Raw genomic sequence first — 22,752 nt, 5'->3', positions numbered from 1 at the left:
AGAGCTTACTAATAATTCTAGCTACCTTGGTATGCACAATCAAGCTTGTTATAAAACTTAGATTAATGAATCGAGCTAGACATTACTGATTGATGATAACCCGAAATAGTTGGACGAATACAACAACAAAAAATGTATGCCTTCGTTTTCCATTATAATAACTGAAATTGATATTTAAAAAGTGGATTATATTTTTTGTTTCTATAATGATAGCCATTACAATTATTTCTTTCTTATACGATACAGTTACATTATATTGATAGACTAATTTGGAAGAATCAAATATTCTCAATAGCTTATGAAGATCTATTAAAACTATTAAAACTATTGAAACACTTTATCAAATTAAAATTACATCAAATAAATTGAACAGAACCTTACCTTTAAAGTTTCCTTGAAATATTTTACGATCTCATAGGAACGTATAGGCACCAGCCTAGCTGTTATAACCGATAAATCGAGAAATACAAATGTAATAAAAAGAGTTACGTGTATTTTGGAAGGAAAATATTTAAGAAAACAGATTCTTTATTTCTTTGATTAATATCCTACGCTAATCGGAAACCTCACGAAATGCGATTTTTTTCAAAGCTATAAAGATATTAATTTAATTGTTTCTTTGAACTTACATATTTGATATAAAAATAACTACTTAGCGAGTTTCAAATATACATTCAGGACTATTGTGTGTAATATAAATTTTATAAATTTTAAATGAACAAAATGGAAAATTGCACTGTTGCTAAAATATACCAAATATGATAAGCTGGTTCTATGCATCAGAAATACACGGGATTGGCAAAATCAAAATTGTAAATAAATTTAGGGGAGTAAAGTAAGAGGTTAATATAATGAAGTAACAGAACCTTATAAAATACATTATAAAAGCTATTATTCAAACAATTTTTTTCTATTTTTTTTTCCTGTTTTCTTTTTAGCAATAATACAATGTTTTATCGTTTTTTTGAAAATCTAAACATTTCACTAAAAAAAGCAGTTCGCGACATCACTGGATTGTTATAATGAGTTTCAAATCGGTCGTCAAATAATGCCGTATCGTTAACACGCATGTACTTTTTAATGTCGGGTTGAGGGATCCTTATATGGAATAAAGTGCAGAATAAATTTGAAAAATTCGATTTTTCAATTTTTACATATTCTAAAAGTAGTTACTCTTAAGAGTATTTCCACTAAGTTTCAAATTTTTCCGTTTGAAATGAAGAATTCCTTGGGTGGACTTGTATATATAGTGTGGTAACGGTTTCTAAACTTTCTCTAGTAGTTTGGAGCAGGTATCTCGGTGCGCTGGGACAACTAATCTATCTGAATTTTGGTTACGGTTAGCTAAGAAACCTACAGACTACAGAGAGGAGGAACCAAAACTATAGAATCTATACTCTTCTAGGAATATTTTTGTACTGTACCTGTAGCATTTTTTGTTAACCAAACATGGTTTTTAGCAGTGAAAAATCTCTTTTCAAACAGAGTGAATGTTTTAAGTTATCAAGTCCTACTTTATGAGTTTTGTACAATGCCATTAATAGCTTGAGATATCTAGAATTTCATGATTATGCAGCTGATAAAAATTAGCAACACACAGCACAGAAAATACCAGGAGAGAGAGAGAGAAATCATAAAGAGGGATATCAGACCGTAAAAATAAAAAATGAACTTGATGCTTACAGAATTACACATAAATCATTATCATCTGAAATATTACAAACTATAGAGCCTATATATGATAACTTAAAAAAACCCTCAAGTACTGAATAAGTTGAAGTTTCTGAATAATATTACTGCTTACTTTATTTGAAGACCAATTTTCAACACTGTTTTATTTACATACTAAGCTGCTTTTCTAATAAACTAATTATATAGATTAAAAAAAATTATTTTCTTTTAATTTCTTTCTTTCTATTTGTTTGCTTTTTTTTCTTAAATGCGACTATAGTTTACTAGAAAGAGACACACATTCGCGGCGTCATTAATACATTACAATAGTACCTTCCTGTTACCAAAAATTTAAGTTTAGCGATTCAGTTAAGTACAGTTTATATAAATTCATTTCTACATATGAATTGCTGAGCTGAAAGTTTTGGTAAAAGAAAAGTTACTAATGAGTTGAAAATCGGTCTTCAAATAAAACCCTAATTTTGTCCGGATATTTGGACTTAAAACTTGCCTGAGAGATCTCGTTAAATACTGGCAACATAGAGCGTAAGCTGAAAACGTGTACGAACAATGCGGCGTTATTTGACAACCAATTTCAACCTCAGCGTTATATCTTAATTTCAAACAACGTTGCGGGTTACTCTTTTTATAAAAAAATAGCCAGATTTTCTAAACAGAGCTAAACGCTCTTGCAACATTTAATATTATAATTAAATAAACTATAATAATTTTGCTATAATCAAATAACAGGAATTGGCGCCTTTAGAAAAAGACTGTAGTTTTTCCTTTTCATGTCGGTATGGATTTACCGTCAGTCTCAGTGGCTCTTTCATACCACCAACAAGCGCTGTTCGATATTTCGACTCCTTCTTCGGCAGACTGGTCAGAGTGTTCGTAATAAATAAAATAATATATAAGAAAGGCATACGGTGAAGAATTTTTTATAACATATATTTGCAAATCGCGTGGTAAAAGGTCTTCGACTTAGGAGATAAAAGAAAATACAGAATAACTACAATGTATTAAACATTAAAGAATGTGTATGTAGAAGATTTCTTAAAACTATGTATTCCTAGAAAGTAATTATTTTTCGTCCGTAGTGTCTGTACCGTTAAACGCCAGGTAAGCAGAGGTAAGGTTGAATTTCAGAGGAGTATTTACTTAAGACGAAGACCGAACTAAACCATTGTGTTACAGGTAAAAGTGAGACAGCGTGATATTAGAGATGACAACGCCAACCTTAAGTTCCGTCGGTTCCGTCTAGACCAGTCTAGACTCTCTAATGGTACATCGGTATATCTATAGTAAGTGAAACAACTTGTTTTGTTAGTTGCAGATTCAGCCGAGTGAGTCGTGACACTCGTTAAATAGCACGCGCACGCTACATTTCGCCACCACGTGTCTTCTCTCTACTCTCATTTTCTATGTACATACATGCTATATATTAGTTATATAAAGTATAATCAAAATCAATGTAACGCAAGAGTGCATACTGTGGATTGTGTTAGACGTTTCGTTAGGATTTTAACAGTTTATCGCTCATTTTCGTAATAATACGTCATGTCAAACGGGTTAGCATTACTAACTAATAATCAGCGAATAAGCCAAACAGGTATAAATACTTTTTATTGAGTTTTATCATACATAATTCTTTGTTTCTGTCAATTCATAAGATATTCTTTAGACTGCAAAGCGTCAATGGTGGCAACTAGCGCAAATGCAGTCTTGGAGGGGCTACAAAGAGGACACTCAATCGAGGTAAGTATTTATGAATTAAAACATGTTGTAAATATCCTGATATCTGTGTAAAATTGTTCCTTTTGTATAGAAGCATATTATTTTTGTGTAGATGGAACAAGTTAACAACCAGAGGCCTATCAAAAGATCTCCAGATTCAGAATGTGAAGGTATATATTAATCAGTGTAAATCAATTTAGATGTGTTATAATTTTACAAAATTGATTTATTTTTATAAATTTTGTTTAGGTTCTTCATCTCCAAAGAAAAGGCATAAAAATCCTCAGCCTAAAAATGCAGTCTGTGCATTAAATGAACTAAAAGCTGGTGCAACTTACAAGGTTGTTGGTCAAACAGGACCAACACATGCCCCAATATTTACCATTGCTGTGCAAATTGATGGTCAAACATATGAAGGAAAAGGACGTACTAAAAAAATGGCAAAACACGCCGCTGCTGAATTAGCGCTACGAAATATTGTGCAATTTAGAAATACACCAGAAGTGCATCAAGCTATCAATCCTTGTCCACCAGTAGTTCCACTTGAACCCGATTTTACCAGCGATGTTACAGAGCGCGATAATCACCTAGTCAACGCTTTTAAAACATTGTCCCAAGAACCGAAAAGCGCAAATAAATTATTAGACAAGGGTCCAGTAGCACTTATCAATGAATTATATCCGGGCGTTGTATATAAATGTATATCGGATAATGGAGAAAGTTATGCAAAGTTTACAATCTCTGTAACTATTGACGGCGAAATATTTGAAGGAACGGGTCCCAGCAAAAAACTAGCCAAAGCTGCAGCTAGTAAAGCCGCGTTGGCAAAATTAAGAAATGTTCATAGTTCTTCATTTTGTATACCTCTCCCTGTAAGGGTATTACCAAATTTCTCAAATTCTGGGCACTGGCAGGAGCAAATGGCGTTACCGCAAATGCTAGCTGATAAAATTGGAAAAATGGTTAATAAAAAATTTACGGAGCTTATACAAACAAAACCACAACATGCTCGTCGTAAAGTACTAGCTGGTATTGTACAGACAAAGGGTACAGATGTTGAACTAATATGCGTCTCAACAGGTAATTGGGCTCATTATTATTAGCCCTTTGCGGTCGAGTATCAGCAAATAGTTGGCCAAAACTTTTTACCGTTGCAGACACTTGTCGACATAGGGCCGCTTAAATTAGTTTATGACTACGAAGACGTTTTATGAAGGAGATAGTGTAGGTCTATGTTTTTAAATGATGATATACGCATAAGTATAGTAGATTATAAAAGTGTCGAATTTTCTTTGAAAGAAATTATAAACCTTTAGCGATGAAGTCTTAAATTCTACCGTAAAGGGCTAATAGTATACTTTAATAATTGGCTATAATATATCATTTGTAATAGGTACGAAATGTGTTTCGGGAGAGCATCTAAGCGTGAGCGGTGGCGCCTTAAACGATTGTCATGCGGAAGTTGTAGCTAGGCGATGTTTGTGTGAATATTTGTACAAACAGCTAGAGCTACATACAGAGGGTCGTACAGAAGAATCAATTTTGGAGCCTGCTAAAAAAGGATTTAAGTTAAAACAAGGAATTCAATTCCACCTTTATATCAATACCGCTCCATGTGGTGACGCTAGAATTTTTTCTCCGCACGAAGAAAACGAATCTGTAGATAAACATCCAAATAGACGAGCAAGAGGTCAATTGAGGACCAAAATAGAGTCTGGTGAAGGAACTATTCCTGTAAAAAGCAATGAAGGTATACAAACTTGGGATGGTGTATTGATGGTGAGTATCTTATGTAAATATTAAATATAAAATCAATAATTTTTTCTTTCACTTTCGTCTTTTCATTTAAGGGACAACGATTGTTAACAATGTCCTGTTCAGATAAAATTGCTCGATGGAATGTTCTTGGTGTACAAGGTGCACTGTTAAGTCACTTTATTGAACCCATTTACTTCCACAGCATTGTACTTGGCAGCCTACTAAACCCTAGTCACATGTATCGCGCTGTATGTGGGCGTATCGAAAAAACAATTCAGGGCTTACCGCCTCCATATAGATTAAATAAACCTTTAATGAGCCTTATTACATCTTCTGAAGTTAGGCAACCTGGAAAGGCTCCCAATTATAGTGTAAATTGGACAATAGGTATGAAGCATTCTTATCAACCCATCTAGAAAAAAGAATTCTTTTAAAACAGTTGTGTGAAACTCTTTATAAAACAAAATAAGTATTCTCTTCTGAACCCTTTATGAAATGCTTAGTAATTCTAAAAACATTTTCTGATGCCATGATAGTTCATAAAGAACTCATTTCTTGTCTTTTAAATTAGAACTGCTAAAGGATTCTTCTCGCCAGATGAGAAATTAAACAGGAAAATGTAGAACCAATTGAAGTTAGAAGCACGTAGAGGGGTATAATCTCCGAATGGAGAAAGGGAAAGTTACCCTTTAGAATGTGGGGTATTTTTAAATATGATCTATGACCATTTTGACTATTAATAATAAATTTTTGCTGTAAAGTCATAAAAAAGGGTTCGTGCCACTTAAATGGCGCCCGGCAATCCAAGGATCAAATGTATTTATAAGGTGCTATTAGTAATTTAGTGTTCTTATCTAAAATATATGGCACGTAGCCGTATTGTGTTGTTTCAATGAAATACCAGGTAAACATTGAAACCTATAACTCGGTTAGTAACATTTTGTTGATATAAAAAGCTTACTATATTGAATGTAGGTTATTCAATATCAGTAAGTTGTTTACATATCTTTTGTAAGGTTACTCTTATATACCATAAGGCACAAACGACTAAAAGTTGTATTAATACGTCCGTCGACCAGACACCTATGTCTGGGTGACGGGTATGCTTCTGTAGTGGTCACGTCATCCAGAAATGGGTGACGCTATTCTTCTTCAATTTGATAGGATTTTCAGTTGGATTTTTCAAAAGATTTTAATTGAATAAGCACTGAAACATACATGCACTATATATAACAAAAAACTACTAAAAACTGACGTGCGTTTCAAATAAATATGCTTCTCGATTAAACATGGGATCTAGGATAACTGCAATGAGATTTTAAGCAGTTTTCTAGCCGATAAGCTTATCGCTTTTCTCCCATTTCAGAACTACATACTTTATTTTTTAGAATGAATCGAAGGTTCTATAGCATTAGGTCACCGACAACGTACGGGCTTACTTGAATTACATTGTTGCTATCCCAGTTTATTACTCTGTTTATGTTCTGGCACTAAGCAGTTAGATATGGGCCTCACGAGAAACTTAATCCAATCGCGCTGGGCGACATATGTACTTGTTAAAGTAGTTTGTCCGTTATTCAACTGACTAAAAGATAATAAATGATATGAAGTTATCTCCGTAACAATGCTACGAAACTAAGAAAAACAAAAAATATCCAAATTTTCTATATGTGCGAATAGAGAAAAAAACAAAATAATTAAATAAGCGTGTAGCTCTCTCTCTCTCTCTAGCAATTAATAGTTATTTGATTTAAATTTATAATTATATTGACTAGATAAGGTATTGTTTATATTGCTTATTAAAATTACATTCGAAATTTTTGAATGTCTACTTTGTCTCAACAGTTACATATTCTTACTAATACAATGTCAAGAAAGTACAAAATCTCTAAAAGAAAATTAAAGCACTCCCTTTAAAAAATCGTTATAGTACTGGTTAAATATCTATTACATAAAATAAGGTATTAGATTTACTGCAAGTAAAGCATAAAAATATTCTGATGTTATCACTAGACTAGATATTAGATTACCTTAAAGAAAATACGCGTACTCTTGCTCCGAATGACTTTATAGAGGAAAAAATGAGATTAAAAGCTTAATAATTGCAGGACAACCGGAAGCTGAAGTAATAAATTGTACTACGGGTAAAGACGAGTTGGGAAAACCTTCAAGGATATCCAAACAAGGACTTTTTAGAAGATTTTACCATCTTCTAGGAAAACTAGATACCATTGACGATGCTGATCAAAATAAATGTCGACATTATTTCGATGCAAAGTCATCTGTCCAAGATTATTCGGTAACTTTTGTTTTTCAAAATTTGTCATAATCACTTTATTGAACATGCAGCATGTTGCAGATTTGTTAAACCAGCTTTACTAATAAATTCATTTTTCCTTTCTTACATACGTCTGTCAATAGCTAGCAAAACATCAGTTGAAAGATGCTTTCATCAGGGCACAACTCGGAAATTGGGTAAAAAAGCCAATCGAACAAGATATGTTTGAAGTTGACATCTGACTAGGCCATGATTATGTTTTCGAAAGCAAGGCAGTAGGCCGAGCACGAGAGTACGGTATTTCTAGTGCAAAATAGACGACTCGTTCAGTGTGTTATGACACGGCAGAATTTGGCACCAGTAAAGCATAAATCATAGGATGTTGCAATGCATGGGTTAAACCTAATAATGTTATTGTGTTCAAAATGTCCTGAATATTACCAACCATGAATCAATTGCTTTTGAATATTAAAAGATATTATTTGATCGTTTTTGATCAAAGTCTATAACTTTAATGGCTAGTTATATAACAATTTCGAGTTTTATAGACTGGTAGATATATGATAGAAAGAATTTCGTCTTACTATGTAATTTCGATAAAAGACATACATAGCAACCTCAGCATAATCCTTTTTTTAAAATTATCCATATTTGTGGATATTAAAAGAAAACGAGTTAGTACATATCCATATATAAATCCTGCTGGTCCATTATAAAGTCATGTTTCATTCTAGGAACAATTTTATTAACTAGAGTCTTATGATACTTAGTGATCCAGTTTTAAACTATAAGATGCGTCGAAAAATGGTTGAATATCCGTATTCGGATGAGAAGCTGAAAAGTCAATGTATAGCCATAATACATAAATTTTTTAATGCAAACAAAGCGTTGTCAAAATTTTTTAAGCAATTATTGTAGTTTTTGTTAGATAGTCTAATGTACAAAGAGCACCTTAGCGACGACAATTTTTGGCAACGCTTGTTGTAACTATGTATATTAATAAGTGTGGTTTTAATTCTCTTCGCCGATGATTTTAAGGCAAATAGTTCCAAGTGATATTACGGCTATGCTTTGATAATTTTTATCAAGTACGTATCGAAATTTCTCGCTGTCAACGATTTACTTTTTTAGTGCTTAAGTATAAGTATAGCCTCTTAGGCTAACGTATATTACATCTCTTGATGGCTGTGATGACTTGAATTTCAAAAGTGCATCAGTTAATGTTTCTTCGCAGTATATTGTTATAAGTTGAAATTGAAAAAATAACAATTTTATTAGATTAAAATAAGAAAAGGACTTGTAAAAAAGATATCCGCCATTAACGATAAATCGTCCCACAACAGTTCGATGCTGCATCATTAATTTCGATAGGGGATATCTAAGTGAGATAGATAAAGGTACGAAAGAAAAGAATTCTGTAAAAAATACATGCTTAGTAAGATTTAGTGCTTACATTCCTAAGATTATTGCCTCACTGTGCCAGTCATAACTAATGTAACTCTGTCGTAGTGACACACTGCCCGGTGCCTGTCCAGTTTTGTGCAGAAAAATGTTTCTATATGCAATACTCAGTTTATTTTAAAGCCGCAAATGTATTATAATTCAATCCATAAACCAACGAATTTTTATCTAAATGTGCGATGGCTATCAGCTTTACATGCAATTTTAAATAGAGATTAAAACCCTGAACTTGATATAGCAGTGCTACCTGATTTCAAATTAAGAAAGTTTCTAACATTTTTCAAATCTTATTAATCTTGCAACGATTAAATAAAGATTTTACAACCGCGAAAAAGTAATTATAGTTATTTGCGGCTCTGTATAATAGTCCTCCAGTATCTCTACAAAACTAGTGTACCAAAAAGAAAACAGATTTTTAATTTCATTGAATGCTGTTGTATTTTAGTTTACAGCTGGTTACAATATTAATCCCAGAAATATTTTAAAGGCTTAACGTATATAGTATTTATTTTTTCATTTACTTAAATATTGAACTAATTAATAAACATTTTCACTCGGTTTATTCGATGACGGAATAAATCAAAAGCTTTTATTACATTCGACTATAACCGAATCTACCTTATTTCATACTTTTATTACCAAGTAACTGTTTAACTTCTTGGTCAACCAATAGTTTATTCTTATTTTAATTTATCTTACAAATAATACTGGTGTTCTTCCTAAGAATTCAGTCACCAATCAAATTTGTTGATCAAGTATGATTGCGTTTTGTTTTTATAAATTCATTTTTGCATTAGTTTATATATATATACATATATTTATATATTAGTTAAATGTTAAAAATATCATCGCAATGATATGACATTTCCTAAAGACAAGTAAACTGATATTCTGAAAATGCGAGCAACAACGCTGAACCTTCCGGCATAAGTTATTGTTTCGTATAAAAACTTAATATACATTTCAGTTAATGTTGCTTTGTGCCGTTTGAACGAAGCGTTTTATCACAGATTAAAGGTGCACATGGATTTTCAAATCTCTTCCACCACAATAAATACTTATGTATCATCACATACATTATTCTGCTCCATATTATTCAGTACATTATAGTAGGTACCAGAAGAGTAGTGATCAGTGCGATTTAAAAATAAGCGAAAACTCAGTTAATTATCAAATAGTTAGTCTTATTGTTAGCTCTTTTTCAAGTCTATTTGACTATTTCTATCTTAAAATGAAGTTTAGAGATGCCCAAACAAATAATGCAAACATGAATTTCTATCTTGCTCAAATAATAGCCATTGTACTGTAGATATTCCTAATGTAGAGCATAATCATTTATGGAATATAAACTAGTAGTCAGCTAGATTGTAAGCTTGACTAGTGCCTCTAGCTGTAACTTCCTCAAGAAGCAAATCAATCTAGTTAGAAATATAAATAAAGCATATTTATAAAAGTAAAAAAATATATAGGGCATTATCTTTTAAGACAATAATAATGTCTTAATTGCATGCTGTCCTTAAATAAAATAATAACCTCAATATTTTTGAAGAATGATGAGAGATATTAAATTGATTCATGATAATCCCTAGTATATCAGATTTGAAGAAATCGAAAATTATGTGCACTTTTTAAATTTTATGAACGATCGATTAAAAATTCCATAATAAATATTAATAAATAATGGCATTGTTTCAATGTCTTTCTTCCCATTCTTCAAGAAATAAACTTTCAGTAATAATTCAACTTTTAACATTATTCAATTTAAATAATTTATCAATATATCTACTTTATTCTATAGTTTATAATATTTTAAACTAGAAGCTATGCAATAGAACTATACATATATTAGTTAACGCGTCAATGGGCGCGTGGGGTGTCCAAAGCACGCCAAGAATAGAAATCTATCAGTATTTTAGCGACAAACTTTTGCAGTCACAAGTATTAGTGTTTAATTAGCAGAAATAACTTAAAGGAATGCAACTGCTATTGTATACCAAAGGGAACATTGCCTAAATGATATTTATTGAAAAATAAATCTGAATTCCTAAATATTTTACGTCAAGTAACAAAAAGCAAACGGGATTTCGGTGGCATCTCACGCGCCTATTTACATATAAAAAAACATACGTCTATTGGCGGGTTAAGATTAATCATGTCTAATTATACTTTATTGTCTCCAAATGTACAAAAATATATCTCATACATACCTGTTAATTTTATAGGAACAATTTTTTATACGTACCATATGGTTTGCAATCATATCGCATAATGAAAGTAGAATTCTTTAATATATTTTCAGGAGTATTTTTTTTAGTAAATAATAATTAGTCACGCTAAATAAAATTTCGATTACCTGCTTTGGATCGAATCATCAATTTTTAAATACAAGTAATATAATATTAAACTTCTAAAGTATTAATTATTTTAGTTTTTTTGCATTTAATTCTTTAAAATTTTTTTAACAGTAATAAAACAAAATAAATATAGATAACAGAATATGTTTTACTATTGAATCATTTTTGGCAATATCGAGTTCACATACCTTGCTTAATATGTATATATATCTAGGATAAATGAAATAGTTTAAAGAATGAATTAATTGAATAATGTGTAATTAGGAGAGGATTAAGATATAAGAGAAAATATGAGCGATACGAAGTGAAAAGATGCAGAAGTGATTTTTTTCTTTGAAACTTTATATTACCTCTGTCGTGTACATGGGCTTATATTATTCTCTCATAACAATCTATTATTGGCCCTATGCGTACAATAAATTAAAACTATGCATGTAAAACTTCGCACGCGTTTCCTTCAAATAGCCGATTTTTATGTGTTGGTAGGCCTTTGAAACTGATTATTTTTTATATATTATGAAAAATAACATTTCGCGTAGTTTTTCTCCTTTTCAAAGTATAATCACTATTCACGAAACAGAAGAATAAAGAATCCTGTATAATTTTATCTTGACGAAGCTAGAGAAATGTTAACAATAATTCAGCATATTCTATTATTAATAAAAATGTTAAACGTCTCTATAGTAAAACACAGACAATGTCAGAAGAGCGCGCGTGCGAGAAATAATCATACGACCATTAGCTTACGTGCATATTACAACTTAATTTCTATATGATATGTATTGATTTTGCCAAACATAGCATTATATGTATTCTTCATCATAACATATTCAATAGTCTGTTAGACTTCCGAGGTTCAGTTCGGTTTACATGCGAAATAAATCTTTTTTGCACATGTTTTTGTAAATATATTGTAATAGATAAAATAAAGAAATAAAGATTAATAACCTTTAACAACTTTCAAAGCAATTAAAATCTTTGCAGGCATCAAGAAAGCAGAGCTATTTGAAAATGAGCTACAAGAAAGATGTATATAATAATGGAATAGTAATTGTAAGTGAAATAATGGTAGAGTACAATATTTTTCAATATCTTTGGATTATCTTTTGAATGTATGATGAAAGTGATTTACGAAATTGATATTTTAGTTAAACATCATCATCAATTTTTGATGTAGCAAATGATTTTGTAAAGAATATACAGGATATTCCAAAAGGAGATCTTAGCGAATTTTAAATCTGATTTATCTATTTTGGGGCACCCTGTATATGAATAGTCTTTTAACATATTAAAGGCTCAATAAAGTAAATAACACTTAGTCAGTCAATGATGTAGTTTTATCTCCTGACACTACCATTTAATAGCAATTTTTGAAATATTAATATCATTTTTGTCCTTCAAACAGAGTATATTTTTCTCTCAATGTTTAGCCTATTAATTAGCTAATTAAAATATTTCGATTAAACTCAATACGTTAAGGTAAATGTCATTATTGACGGAAAGAATTTGAAACTGCAGAAATAAGCCAATAAACATTTGGACCTCGAGTCGCAACAAAATGCGAGCGCTTTTAACCTTTGTGCTGCCGGAGAGCCCCTATAGTGGAGCTAAGCACAAATCTTGATGATTTACTAATGAAGTATGTTACTTAAATCAAAAAAATTTTGAGAAAAAAGAACCGCTAGTTCAATACATGAATATCGCAAAAGTCTAAAGGTTTAAATCGTTGTTATTTTTTGTTTAAACTCTATCGATTTAAATAACATATTTCGTGAACATTCTATCGAGGTTTGTCTAATGCCACTATAATGGGTTTGCTTCAGCCTAAAGGTTAAACGAAATAGTTCTAATATACGTTTATTGTATCGAATTCAATGCAAAAATTATTTAGTGGTGCCACTTATGATAATCTACTATATTATACAATTGTTGACTTTATTAGTCTAAGTAAATTTAGAAATAAAAGATTATCTTAAATGGGAAATCATCATGAGCCTGCTTATCTGTAAACTGAATCTATTATAAATTTGGTGTGTCCGTTATATTTTAATTGAATATTAAAAAATTCTCTTAATTTTTATAAAGAAAAATTATATTTTCATACGAAATTATTATTCGACACTTATGATAAGATATCATAAAACTGATATAAATAACAAGTCAAATTAATCGATAAATATTACAATAATATTTAACAATAATATAAGTAAATCGCAACATTAAACACTTATTAACAATTAGCATAGTTATAGGTGTACTTTAATAACAGTATGTGCAACCGTAGCGACCCCACTTATCATTTTACATCCATCCTACTAAACGATTTTAGAGACGTGTGGAAACGATCAACTCGTAAGAAATGTTATTTCAAATGAAATAGATTCGATATAATTTAGCAAGTAATTTTATGGTATTTAAGTAATCTAAACGGTTTAAAAATTAAATTTACACGTACAGAGCGAACTTATTGAAAGCTATTGAAACGGAATGTGTTTCCTAGGATAAAGCTACATTTTCGACGGTCAGTCAATGAATTTTGGATTCTTCAACACATACATCGCGTAGTGAAAATGTTTCAATAAGGCAATGAGGATTAACGCGCATGCGTAACGCTTAATAGGAGATAAAATAATTGGTTATTTTTCTATAGATTAGAGCTTGCTAATTTCAACATACAAGGTATTCCAAAGTATGTTCCCCCTTGTCCCTTCATGTACAAAAATAATAACACGTTGCTTTAGAGTCAGAGATGAGAAAATCGCAAAACGACATTCGCACTAATTATTATTTACGATTACTGAAAAAAAATAGAAATTTATATAAAAATTATTCCCTCTTTATAAAATATTTTTTGTTAGCAAGATTATTAACCTTTAGCGATCCGGCTTTTATATAGGATTATCAATACCTTGTTCAAAATTACCCGAGAGTGTCTGATAATTCTTAAACGGGTGTATTTGTAAGTTCTTATATTTACTGTGCCTATTTTTAGCTTTTTCGGTGCAACACGGTAAACAATATGTAGCATCAGTTCCACTGATATGTTTCAACGGAGATCTCCAGATATCTGAATATATATATTCTAGATATTTATAGTCGTAATTCATGAAATTATGGAGAAACATTATCCTACTTGAAAAAAATATTTCTTACTTAGCTTTAGTATTTTAGTTATTTAAATTAATCTTTGTTTTATATAATAATTTAACCATTTTATGCGATATACCTCCAAACATGGTACTATACATGATAAACTGATGTGTCTTAATTTTTATATTTAAATTTCCGGGAACTCTAAAGGTTAATCGAATCTTATTAACGAACTAATTGGTAAAAAGCAAAGCTTTCAAAATTACAAAGATACGAATTGCTTCCCTCTGACACTCCGTAGCTCAAACGCGTATTATTATAACTCTTTGAGAAGGTAAAGATGGGACAATTGTTCTCAAACTATAACTCGGCTATCAAAACTGCCAAGCCCTGATCCATAGCATATTGCAATTTATAGTATATATTCTACTATACGGCCATACTACAGCGAAGCTACGATCCATCTCTATACCGATGATTAGTATATGTCCTGAAAAGTAGCTTCATTTTTCCCTTCGGATTTTTTTTTCAATCTGCACGTTCTTTGCGGTATCATCACGAAATGACATAATATAGTATACATACGCAAATAGCATAATAATCATTCTGGCGCACACACATATTTATAGTTTACGTGCTCAATATCCTCATCACTTGTAATACACTCTAAATGCTTATTTAACATATTATATACGGAATGCATGTATGCATATGTATATCTATACAGTTATCTTAAATTAAATTCTACTTCGACAAAGTAGACAGTATAGGTACATCGTTAATCTTTAGCTTTCTTGTGCCTCGAGAGAACGGCAAGAACGGTATTTACTGTGTCCTATCTTTCAAGAAGAAAACAATCCTAGAGGATTCACTATTTTCAAAGAAAGAATTTCTCGCCGATACTTGTTGTTTGTTTCCTATGTTTTATATTTTTTAATACGATATACGCATCACGACAAACCTCAAATTTTTATTTAATAAAAGGTACAATAGAAGTTATTCGATAAAATTTCTAATAGTAAGTATACATACAAGAGAATTTATACTATAATCACTCTAATATGTATATAATAAACGGTGGACTAGAAACAAAACAAAAATAGAGCAAGATGTCTAGATAAGTTTTGCAGAAAAGAGTACAACGCAGAGAAAGATTAGTATTTACAGGTAGCATTAACTTAGCTCTAAGCTTTGCCTCTTTCTTTCTGTATTTTTCTTCTTTTTTTTGTGACACTCAATTCTTGCAATTTGCAAAAATTGAAGCACTATATATAATTGCTGCATATTATAATACTTGTAGCCTATACAAATTTAATATCCTGGAGAAAATATTTAAAGAACAAAGGAATTAAAAATATTATTGTCAATTTAGAGAGAAACTCCATTTATACGGTAATACATCAATTGTAATATTTATATATTGAAAATGAAATTATTCGATTTTAATGATTAAAACTACAATCTATTATAATATGACGCAGTAAGAATTCCCATTAAAGCATTCTTGTACAATTATATTTAACAGACGCTTATTAGGTGCAAATATCAATCTGACACTAGTCGATATTTCTTGTGAGCTAAACATGTGAAAAAGTTGGAATCCTTTGATCTTGACCGATAAGAAATTTAGGAAGCCTTTCTCTTGTCAGTGTGAAATAAAGACTAGTCTCATTTGATGAGAGGGTTGTTTCTTCTTGTTTCTTGTTATATCTAAATAAATATCTTTAGCGGATGGCTTTAACTTCGTTTCTCGTGTTGAGTCTATGAAAATTGTACCTCTAGCTAACAGCAATTTTTTCAACGCATAATATTACACAACTCTCTGCAATTCTAACCATCAATTGGATCGCCGAAATCATTCAGGATATACGTTTAAGGCTAAGAAATTGTTGGCTAAAATGACTTCACTTTGTTATTACTTAAGAAGCACTTAAATAGGAGAAAACAATAAAAGAAAGTCATTTTATTGCATTATATACAGATGTACTGTTAAAACAATAAAATACTTTTTATTTTTCGTTTCAGTCTTTTTTCCTTTTTTCTGTAATCGCACTGGGTAAAAATTGTTTGATGTTAACTGGCTCTACCCAGTCTAAGAGGCATCGATGAGTTCGAATATCCAATTGACGCTGAAAAAACTCAAGATTCCGCTTCTGTAAATTCAATTTTCTCATTTCTCGTATGACCATAATCTGCAGTTAAAGGTGACCAAGAACCTGGTCGCTCGTTTAACGATCATTGATCGAACATCCATCCGTCCCTACACTGAGCCTATCTAAAGGTACTTTTTCTAAAATCTGGGTTTTTACCAGTCATAATCATGCTGATGGAAGGGGTTGGTACACGGCTGTTGAGCATGTATGTGGGTTTCTATAGGCGGCGGTTTTGCTATCTCATAGTCCCTATTCACCACTTCATTGTAAATCTGTACGAAAGAAGAATGCAACGATTAGATAATTACACAAATCCATTACTAAACAAGTTGCGTAACTATAAGAATGTATCGAAAAACAAAGGGTTTGTGTTCAGAGAGTATAGCCTCGTGTAGAAGTTACCGATGAAACCATTGACAGATTTTCAAATTTGTCTTCAAAAAATTAGGCACCCTTCTAACGCTAGTGTTTTATTCATAATGGTTCTACTGAACCTGGAAGCTCCTACGAATATACTCGTCCTCTCCTTTGCCGGTCATACCGTAATTGTATCCTCCACCACTACCACCACCACCGAAGCCGCCACCTCCTCCACCTCCGTTCAAAAATGGATTATTTGGGTTTGCTCCTCCTATAATAAACAAATTATATTATAAATATACAACTTCTACTCAATTGTTTCATTATTAAACTTTGCCATTTATCTTGATTCAATTTATAGTTTACCTCCATTAGCGCCAGGTACACTCAGATTTGCGCCAGCTTGATAAGTGGCACCATAAGAATGTTCCTGATTGGCCAATTCGTGCAAACGATTTGAGCTCAAAGCTCGAGGTATTGCGTTGGATGGTACTCCATGAGGTGCCAAGTGCGTAGCTTCTGCCACTTGATGAGGATCTTCCGTTTGAGGCAAATCAGACACGAAACCTGTGTCCTTTCTATAGAAGTTTATGAAGATGAAAGCCATTAAAACGACAGCGCAGATCAAACCATAGCCTCTGAATGTTGCTGTTGTGCCTGTATAAATCATGTGTATTGTTATAATTGATATTTCCTTCTCCAAACATAATATGACACACACACACACACACACACACACACACATAGATAACTGCTTTATTGGATTTACTCAACCAATAGCTTACCATATCCTGCCACGAACATTCCACCAATTACTGCTCCACAGCCCCTCCCAAGACCATGATGAAGTCCCTGAAGCACACCTTGAGCACTGGATCTTAATTGAGGAGGTGTGTTATGAGCGATGTAGCTACAGCAAGCTGCCCACACTGCTGCGTGGGTGATACCTTGGATGAACTCAAACGGAAGGACCCACCATGGATTCTTCAACCAGGATATGTACAGGAAGCGAAGTACGTTCCCTGCTAACCCTAAGCAGAGTACCTGCAATTTGCACACTCCATAAATATCATGCTGATGGTTGTTTTGCTCTATGTAGTCAACAAATTCATCGTTAAAATTCCACAAAATTAACACAGCTTCGTACCTTGACGTGACCTATCTGACGAATAAGTTTAAAGCTGAAGAAATATGCAAATATTTCCGATATATGATTAATGACGGATGCTACACCGAAGAGAGTTGGCGAACCGCCATAATCTTGAAGATGCCAGAAGAGAAATGTGAAGATTAAACCGATACCAAATCCCATGAACCACGCCACGAAAAGAAAAGATGCACATTTAAGGTCCTTGAATTGTTTTATAACTGTTACCCATTCTGGAATTTCTCGGGTCGTTTGGGCAAACATTTTGGTCTAACGGAGGAGTAAAAAATTAGTGTTTGAAAATTTAGTAATTATTACAATTTATTTGTATAAATAAAACTTGTCGTTGTGCACAAACCTTTCCTTCTGGAGGCTGAGCCTTTGGAGGCTCTATGGTAGACCCTGAGGAATCCTGAAGACCCGGAAGATTCAACTGCTGAGATAATTGACTCTGCAGCTGTTCTTCCCTTGTTGGTTCTGCCGGAGGCTTCACGACCTCCTTAAAAAATTTAAACCAAGGATAACATTAAAATAATGACTAAATTTTTACATAGACTAGTCACATAATTACATTAAATCTTTCTAATTTGCCTCAAGTGTTATTTATTATACACAATGTAAATCATAAAATATATTTACCGGTTCAGCAACAACGACATCGTATTTGAAATTAATTTGTGTCGCTGTTATTAGAGCGGCACCCATAAGTACGCTGAAAATGGCGAAACATATCGTATAATTTTTTTCACGTGGGTCTGGACCACATGGATGATCAGGGAATGCTGTACTGTGATCCAAAGCAATTCCAACGAAAAACATGGCTAGACCCCATCCCAAACTTCCAAACATACGTTGGTGACCATACCTGAAACAGAACAATGCAAGAATGTGACTTTTACACAATATAAGGGCTTAAAAACATTAAAAAGGGCAAACTTACCGATCAGCATCCTCTCCCAAAAGTGTAATAACGGCAGAATCAGCCAGTGTGATTGCGGGGGCTGCGAAAAATTCACCCACGATCACTAATAACAGCAGAAGGAAAAACGTTTTTTGAATATCCTAGAAAAAAGGAGAAAATACAAAACATAACAAAATAACACGAAAGCTTACATATTTTAATGGTGCGCTTGCTGTACAGAAATAACTTACCGGTAATCTATAAACGATTGAGCTAAATAATGGTTTAACCCATCCTTTGTTCTCTTTTTCGTTATAGTTGGCCGCATAGCTGACGGAAAGAGGACTCTGACCAGCCGATGCCAGTGGGATTCGTAGGCTACGTCGTCTTCTTGACAGTGACGTTTCTGATCGTCGATTTCGCTCAAATGGTTCATTCACATCATTTACTCCGTCATCTTCGTCATCTTCTGCATCTTCCACTCCTTCGTTATTCCCATCCGCAAAGCTAGCTTTCCCAATATTAATAAAATCCGTCCATCGTGGAACGTCCACGAAGAATTGCGCCTCTTCATCGTTTATGTCCCGTTTGACCATGATTTTTTTCGCTGGTGGCTTGCTTCGTTCTTTTGTCACGGCTTCGTATGCCTTTTTCGGTGGTTTTCCATCGTTCAAAGGTTTATTCTGTAAAAGAATGTTAGTTACATAACTGTAAATGTGATAATTAAACATTTCGTTGAGAAATGATTAAACTGTTAGTGGACGACGATTGAGATTATTACCAGAAGGAACCGTTTGTACTCCTCGACGTCCGAAGGTCGATTCTGCCGGTGCAATTCTTCAAAATCAATAACGTGACCTTCGGATGATCCATCTCCCGATGCCGATTGTCCATCAGCAGCTGCCTCTCGTTTATCTCTGTTGTTTTTAGGGTTGTGGAATCCTTCCTGATCGCTCAAGCTCAAATCGTAAGCCGTACCGAAGAATGATGCTTTCCTTCGTGCATTGCTAGGCTCCTTTTTGACGCGATTAAAAATTTCGTTATTGGCGCCATCCGTGCTTCGACGAAGCCTCTCGAAAACCACATTAGCAGCTACTTCAAGGTCGTCGTCGTTATCCTTCATCACACTAGACTCATAAAACTCATCCATATCAATGGACCTCTTGACGATCCTCTGTTCCGGATTGGACGATTCTAAGTAATTCGTGTTATTCCGCCGAACCATGCAAGATGTTGCAGGTGGCTGAATAAAGCCAAGCGGTAATGTGAAGATAATCCAACAAGACAGAGACGCCAGAAGAATGAGCTTGCCCTTTTGCCATCTGCAATTATAGAAATTACCAAAATGTATGTCTGTATTAAACTTGATCAGAGAATTTTATCTCTTCGAATTACGATCTGATACATCGATCAGGTAAAATTCAAAAATAGAAAGTCAAGTCAGATAAATGTATCATAGCTTATGCAACGGTTCTCGCTTAAAGCAACAATCGATCGTGCTCGTTTCACGCTGGCGAATGGTACATTTCTGGATGAATAAACAGGAATAGGAAAAATTTAAAGGATCAATAATTATACGATAGATCTTTACGAATGCTATAAATATAATTAGTACGATTTATATATAAGCACCGAAAGTAGGATTTTCTGTAAAATTTACTATCAAACAATTCACTAAAAATCACTGTCCTCCATGTACTACGGAGATCTAAAAATAACCTTGTCAAAACTACCGATAGTAAAGCAATTTTTGTTCTATTATTTACTCAATTTTCCCAGTTCTTAACACAAATTATACTAAGCTATAGTTCGTTGATGAATATTTACAGACTTGCAATAACTGCTACACTTGGCTCAATACAATTTCTAGCAGATTTCATTAGGCCCTAAAATTACCCTGTGCTTAATACAAGTATTTCTAAAGGAAGCTTATTTTAATACAACATAATATAATACAGCGCAGGTAATCAAAAGTATTTTTCTTACCTATCTGCGAGCGATCCCCAAAAAGGGGCACTGAAGAATTCGATAAAGGGTCGTAAGCCTATCAGCAGACCGCACTGTCCAGCGTTCATGCCCATTTGCTTAAAGTAAACTCCCATGAGTGGAAATAAGGATCCGAAAGCGGAGTAAAAGAAGAAGTAGAAGGTCTTGACGGTCAAGAGTTCCTGATCGACGGCACCGAAGAGATATTCGAGAAAATCGCTTTTGCCACGTATCTTGTGCGTAGCTTCCTTCGGTTGAGGGTACAAATTAGGATCGACCTCTCCTTCCGCTGAGGGATCCACCATAGGTCGTGCCGAGGGTGCACGAGGCAGATTTCTGCCCCCGGATGTCTGTTGCATTCCATCATCGGGTGGTGGACCATAATCGTAGTCCTCGTGGCCATAGTTCTGCATGACTGCCTCCTCAAGCTTTTTACGAACCTCGCAGCTACTTCTCGACGCTGAAGCGAGTGGTGCTTCCTTCAAATGTTCGCGATTAAGGCCTACTTGCGCTATGTCCTCCTTTTCCCCCCTTTAACCCTCTTTCCTCGTTTCTTCGCTCTCGTCTTTCAGCAAATCCTCCTAAAACCAGTCTCGCTACGCACCAACCTCTCGCGTGGCTCACACAAGGCCGCCAACAACAGTCCCTTTAACGGAGCGATGCGAATCGATGACCGACGACCGTGTGGCACCTTTCTCCACGGAAATCGATAGTCTTTCCAATGCGCCCGCGCAACTTGCTCGTCATTTCCGAGCGCACCAACCCTCGAGCAATCCTCTCGTCAATTTACACGGTTCTCCCTCTTCCATTCGATGAACCGCCAAACTTGATTTCCCCCCCCCCCCCCCCCAAAATATCCCTCTCTCATCCCTATTTTTATTTCCTTTATCTTCAGAAAAAAAGACAACCGAAAAAAACTGCAAATGAACCGCATTTTGCATTTTCTACCGAGTTATTTTTTAAAAGAATTTGATTAAAATTACAATTATTGGTAAAGTAACGCATAAAGAAATTAATTGTTACGGTGTGAATCAGGCAAATATAGCTCTGTGTAATTCACATTATTCAGGGACTATAAAAATTTTGACAATATGTGTTTGAATTAAATAAAAAATTAAAACACATTTAACTGTTATATTTTATTATGTCGAAATAAATATTCCTAAAATTATTGCTTTGACTCAACAAAGGAAGAAGCATCTAATCTCCCTAATCGAAAGAGAAATTATTCTTGTAATAGTGATTCTTGAAGGCTACCAGCAAGGAAACCTGCATTGTGCAACTTCATACAAATGTTATATATACCCACACATGTGCATGCATATATATCATATTATACATGTCTTTATTTACTACATTCCCCACCTACAGCCCTTGACCTAGGAAGCTAATAAGCTGTGAAAGAAAATTAAATTTCAGTTCAAAAGTTCAGGAAATGAATTAAGGCCTTGATAATAAATTGATGAAGCAAGAATTCTTTCATTATCGCGTTACACACTTTTACAATTTCACATGCACGTCAATATAATAATATTGCAAACGCTAGCCTTCCGTTGACCCTAAATTATCAGTTCATTTTACAACGTATGACACTTTTTTTTAGAATCTTCATAAACACGATAATGACGTTAGTCAAAGTTACGGAAATTTCTATATACATTAGTTAAATTCTTGTTGAAAGTGATTTAATGCAAAAAAAATGCTAGACTCTGAAGTCCAGTTTCTGAGTGTAACTTTCTTTTTAATTTTTTGCCTTTTTTCATTTAATGCCTAATTAACTTTATCCTCTTAAGATAAGAGTTCTTTCATATGATTTACACAACATACTATGATTTACAAATGGAAACATGACCCTT

General features: G+C 33.3%; 2 protein-coding genes across 3 annotated transcripts; one reads left to right on the top strand and one right to left on the bottom strand.

The window, feature by feature from the left end:
* Positions 1-2,975: 2,975 nt before the first annotated feature.
* Adar (Adenosine deaminase acting on RNA) lies at positions 2,976-8,013 on the top strand. The gene is made up of 8 exons (XM_066742585.1): positions 2,976-3,283; positions 3,356-3,429; positions 3,521-3,578; positions 3,658-4,488; positions 4,802-5,187; positions 5,259-5,553; positions 7,275-7,465; positions 7,588-8,013. Exons 1-8 carry the CDS (start codon positions 3,232-3,234, stop codon positions 7,684-7,686), a joined length of 1,986 nt encoding a protein of 661 aa, XP_066598682.1. The 5' UTR covers positions 2,976-3,231; the 3' UTR covers positions 7,687-8,013.
* Positions 8,014-11,580: 3,567 nt separating this feature from the next.
* jef (major facilitator superfamily domain-containing protein 6 jef) lies at positions 11,581-21,690 on the bottom strand. 2 transcript variants are annotated; one of them, XM_066742578.1, is made up of 11 exons: positions 20,897-21,690; positions 19,692-20,232; positions 19,162-19,593; positions 18,950-19,071; positions 18,649-18,874; positions 18,368-18,508; positions 18,010-18,279; positions 17,648-17,906; positions 17,229-17,519; positions 16,997-17,133; positions 11,581-16,774 (listed from the first exon to the last, which is right to left on the bottom strand). In XM_066742578.1, exons 1-11 carry the CDS (start codon positions 21,307-21,309, stop codon positions 16,655-16,657), a joined length of 2,952 nt encoding a protein of 983 aa, XP_066598675.1. In that variant the 5' UTR covers positions 21,310-21,690; the 3' UTR covers positions 11,581-16,654. The 2 variants fall into 2 exon arrangements, with proteins under 2 accessions (XP_066598675.1, XP_066598677.1); XM_066742580.1 differs by having other exon boundaries at positions 17,044-17,133.
* Between the last annotated feature and the right edge of the window lie 1,062 nt (positions 21,691-22,752).

Source organism: Prorops nasuta, unplaced genomic scaffold (genome assembly GCF_024137725.1).
Source record: "Prorops nasuta isolate Cenicafe-Biocafe unplaced genomic scaffold, Cenicafe_Pnas_1.2 PNAS00030, whole genome shotgun sequence".
NCBI classification, from domain to species: Eukaryota; Metazoa; Arthropoda; class Insecta; order Hymenoptera; family Bethylidae; genus Prorops; species Prorops nasuta.
Note: the sequence above shows the minus strand (reverse complement) of the source record. Positions and strands in the feature narration are given on the sequence as shown.

Excerpts from the sequence above, each read along its gene's own strand:
- Adar (XM_066742585.1), top strand. The coding sequence starts at position 3,232 with ATGTCAAACGGGTTAGCATTACTAACTAATAATCAGCGAATAAGCCAA. Across the intron at positions 3,284-3,355 it reads TCAGCGAATAAGCCAAACAG|ACTGCAAAGCGTCAATGGTG; the intron begins GTATAAATACTT and ends GATATTCTTTAG. Across the intron at positions 7,466-7,587 it reads CATCTGTCCAAGATTATTCG|CTAGCAAAACATCAGTTGAA; the intron begins GTAACTTTTGTT and ends GTCTGTCAATAG.
- jef (XM_066742578.1), bottom strand. The coding sequence starts at position 21,309 with ATGCAGAACTATGGCCACGAGGACTACGATTATGGTCCACCACCCGAT. Across the intron at positions 19,594-19,691 it reads AGTACAAACGGTTCCTTCTG|AATAAACCTTTGAACGATGG; the intron begins GTAATAATCTCA and ends ATTCTTTTACAG. Across the intron at positions 17,520-17,647 it reads AATGTTCGTGGCAGGATATG|GCACAACAGCAACATTCAGA; the intron begins GTAAGCTATTGG and ends TGATTTATACAG.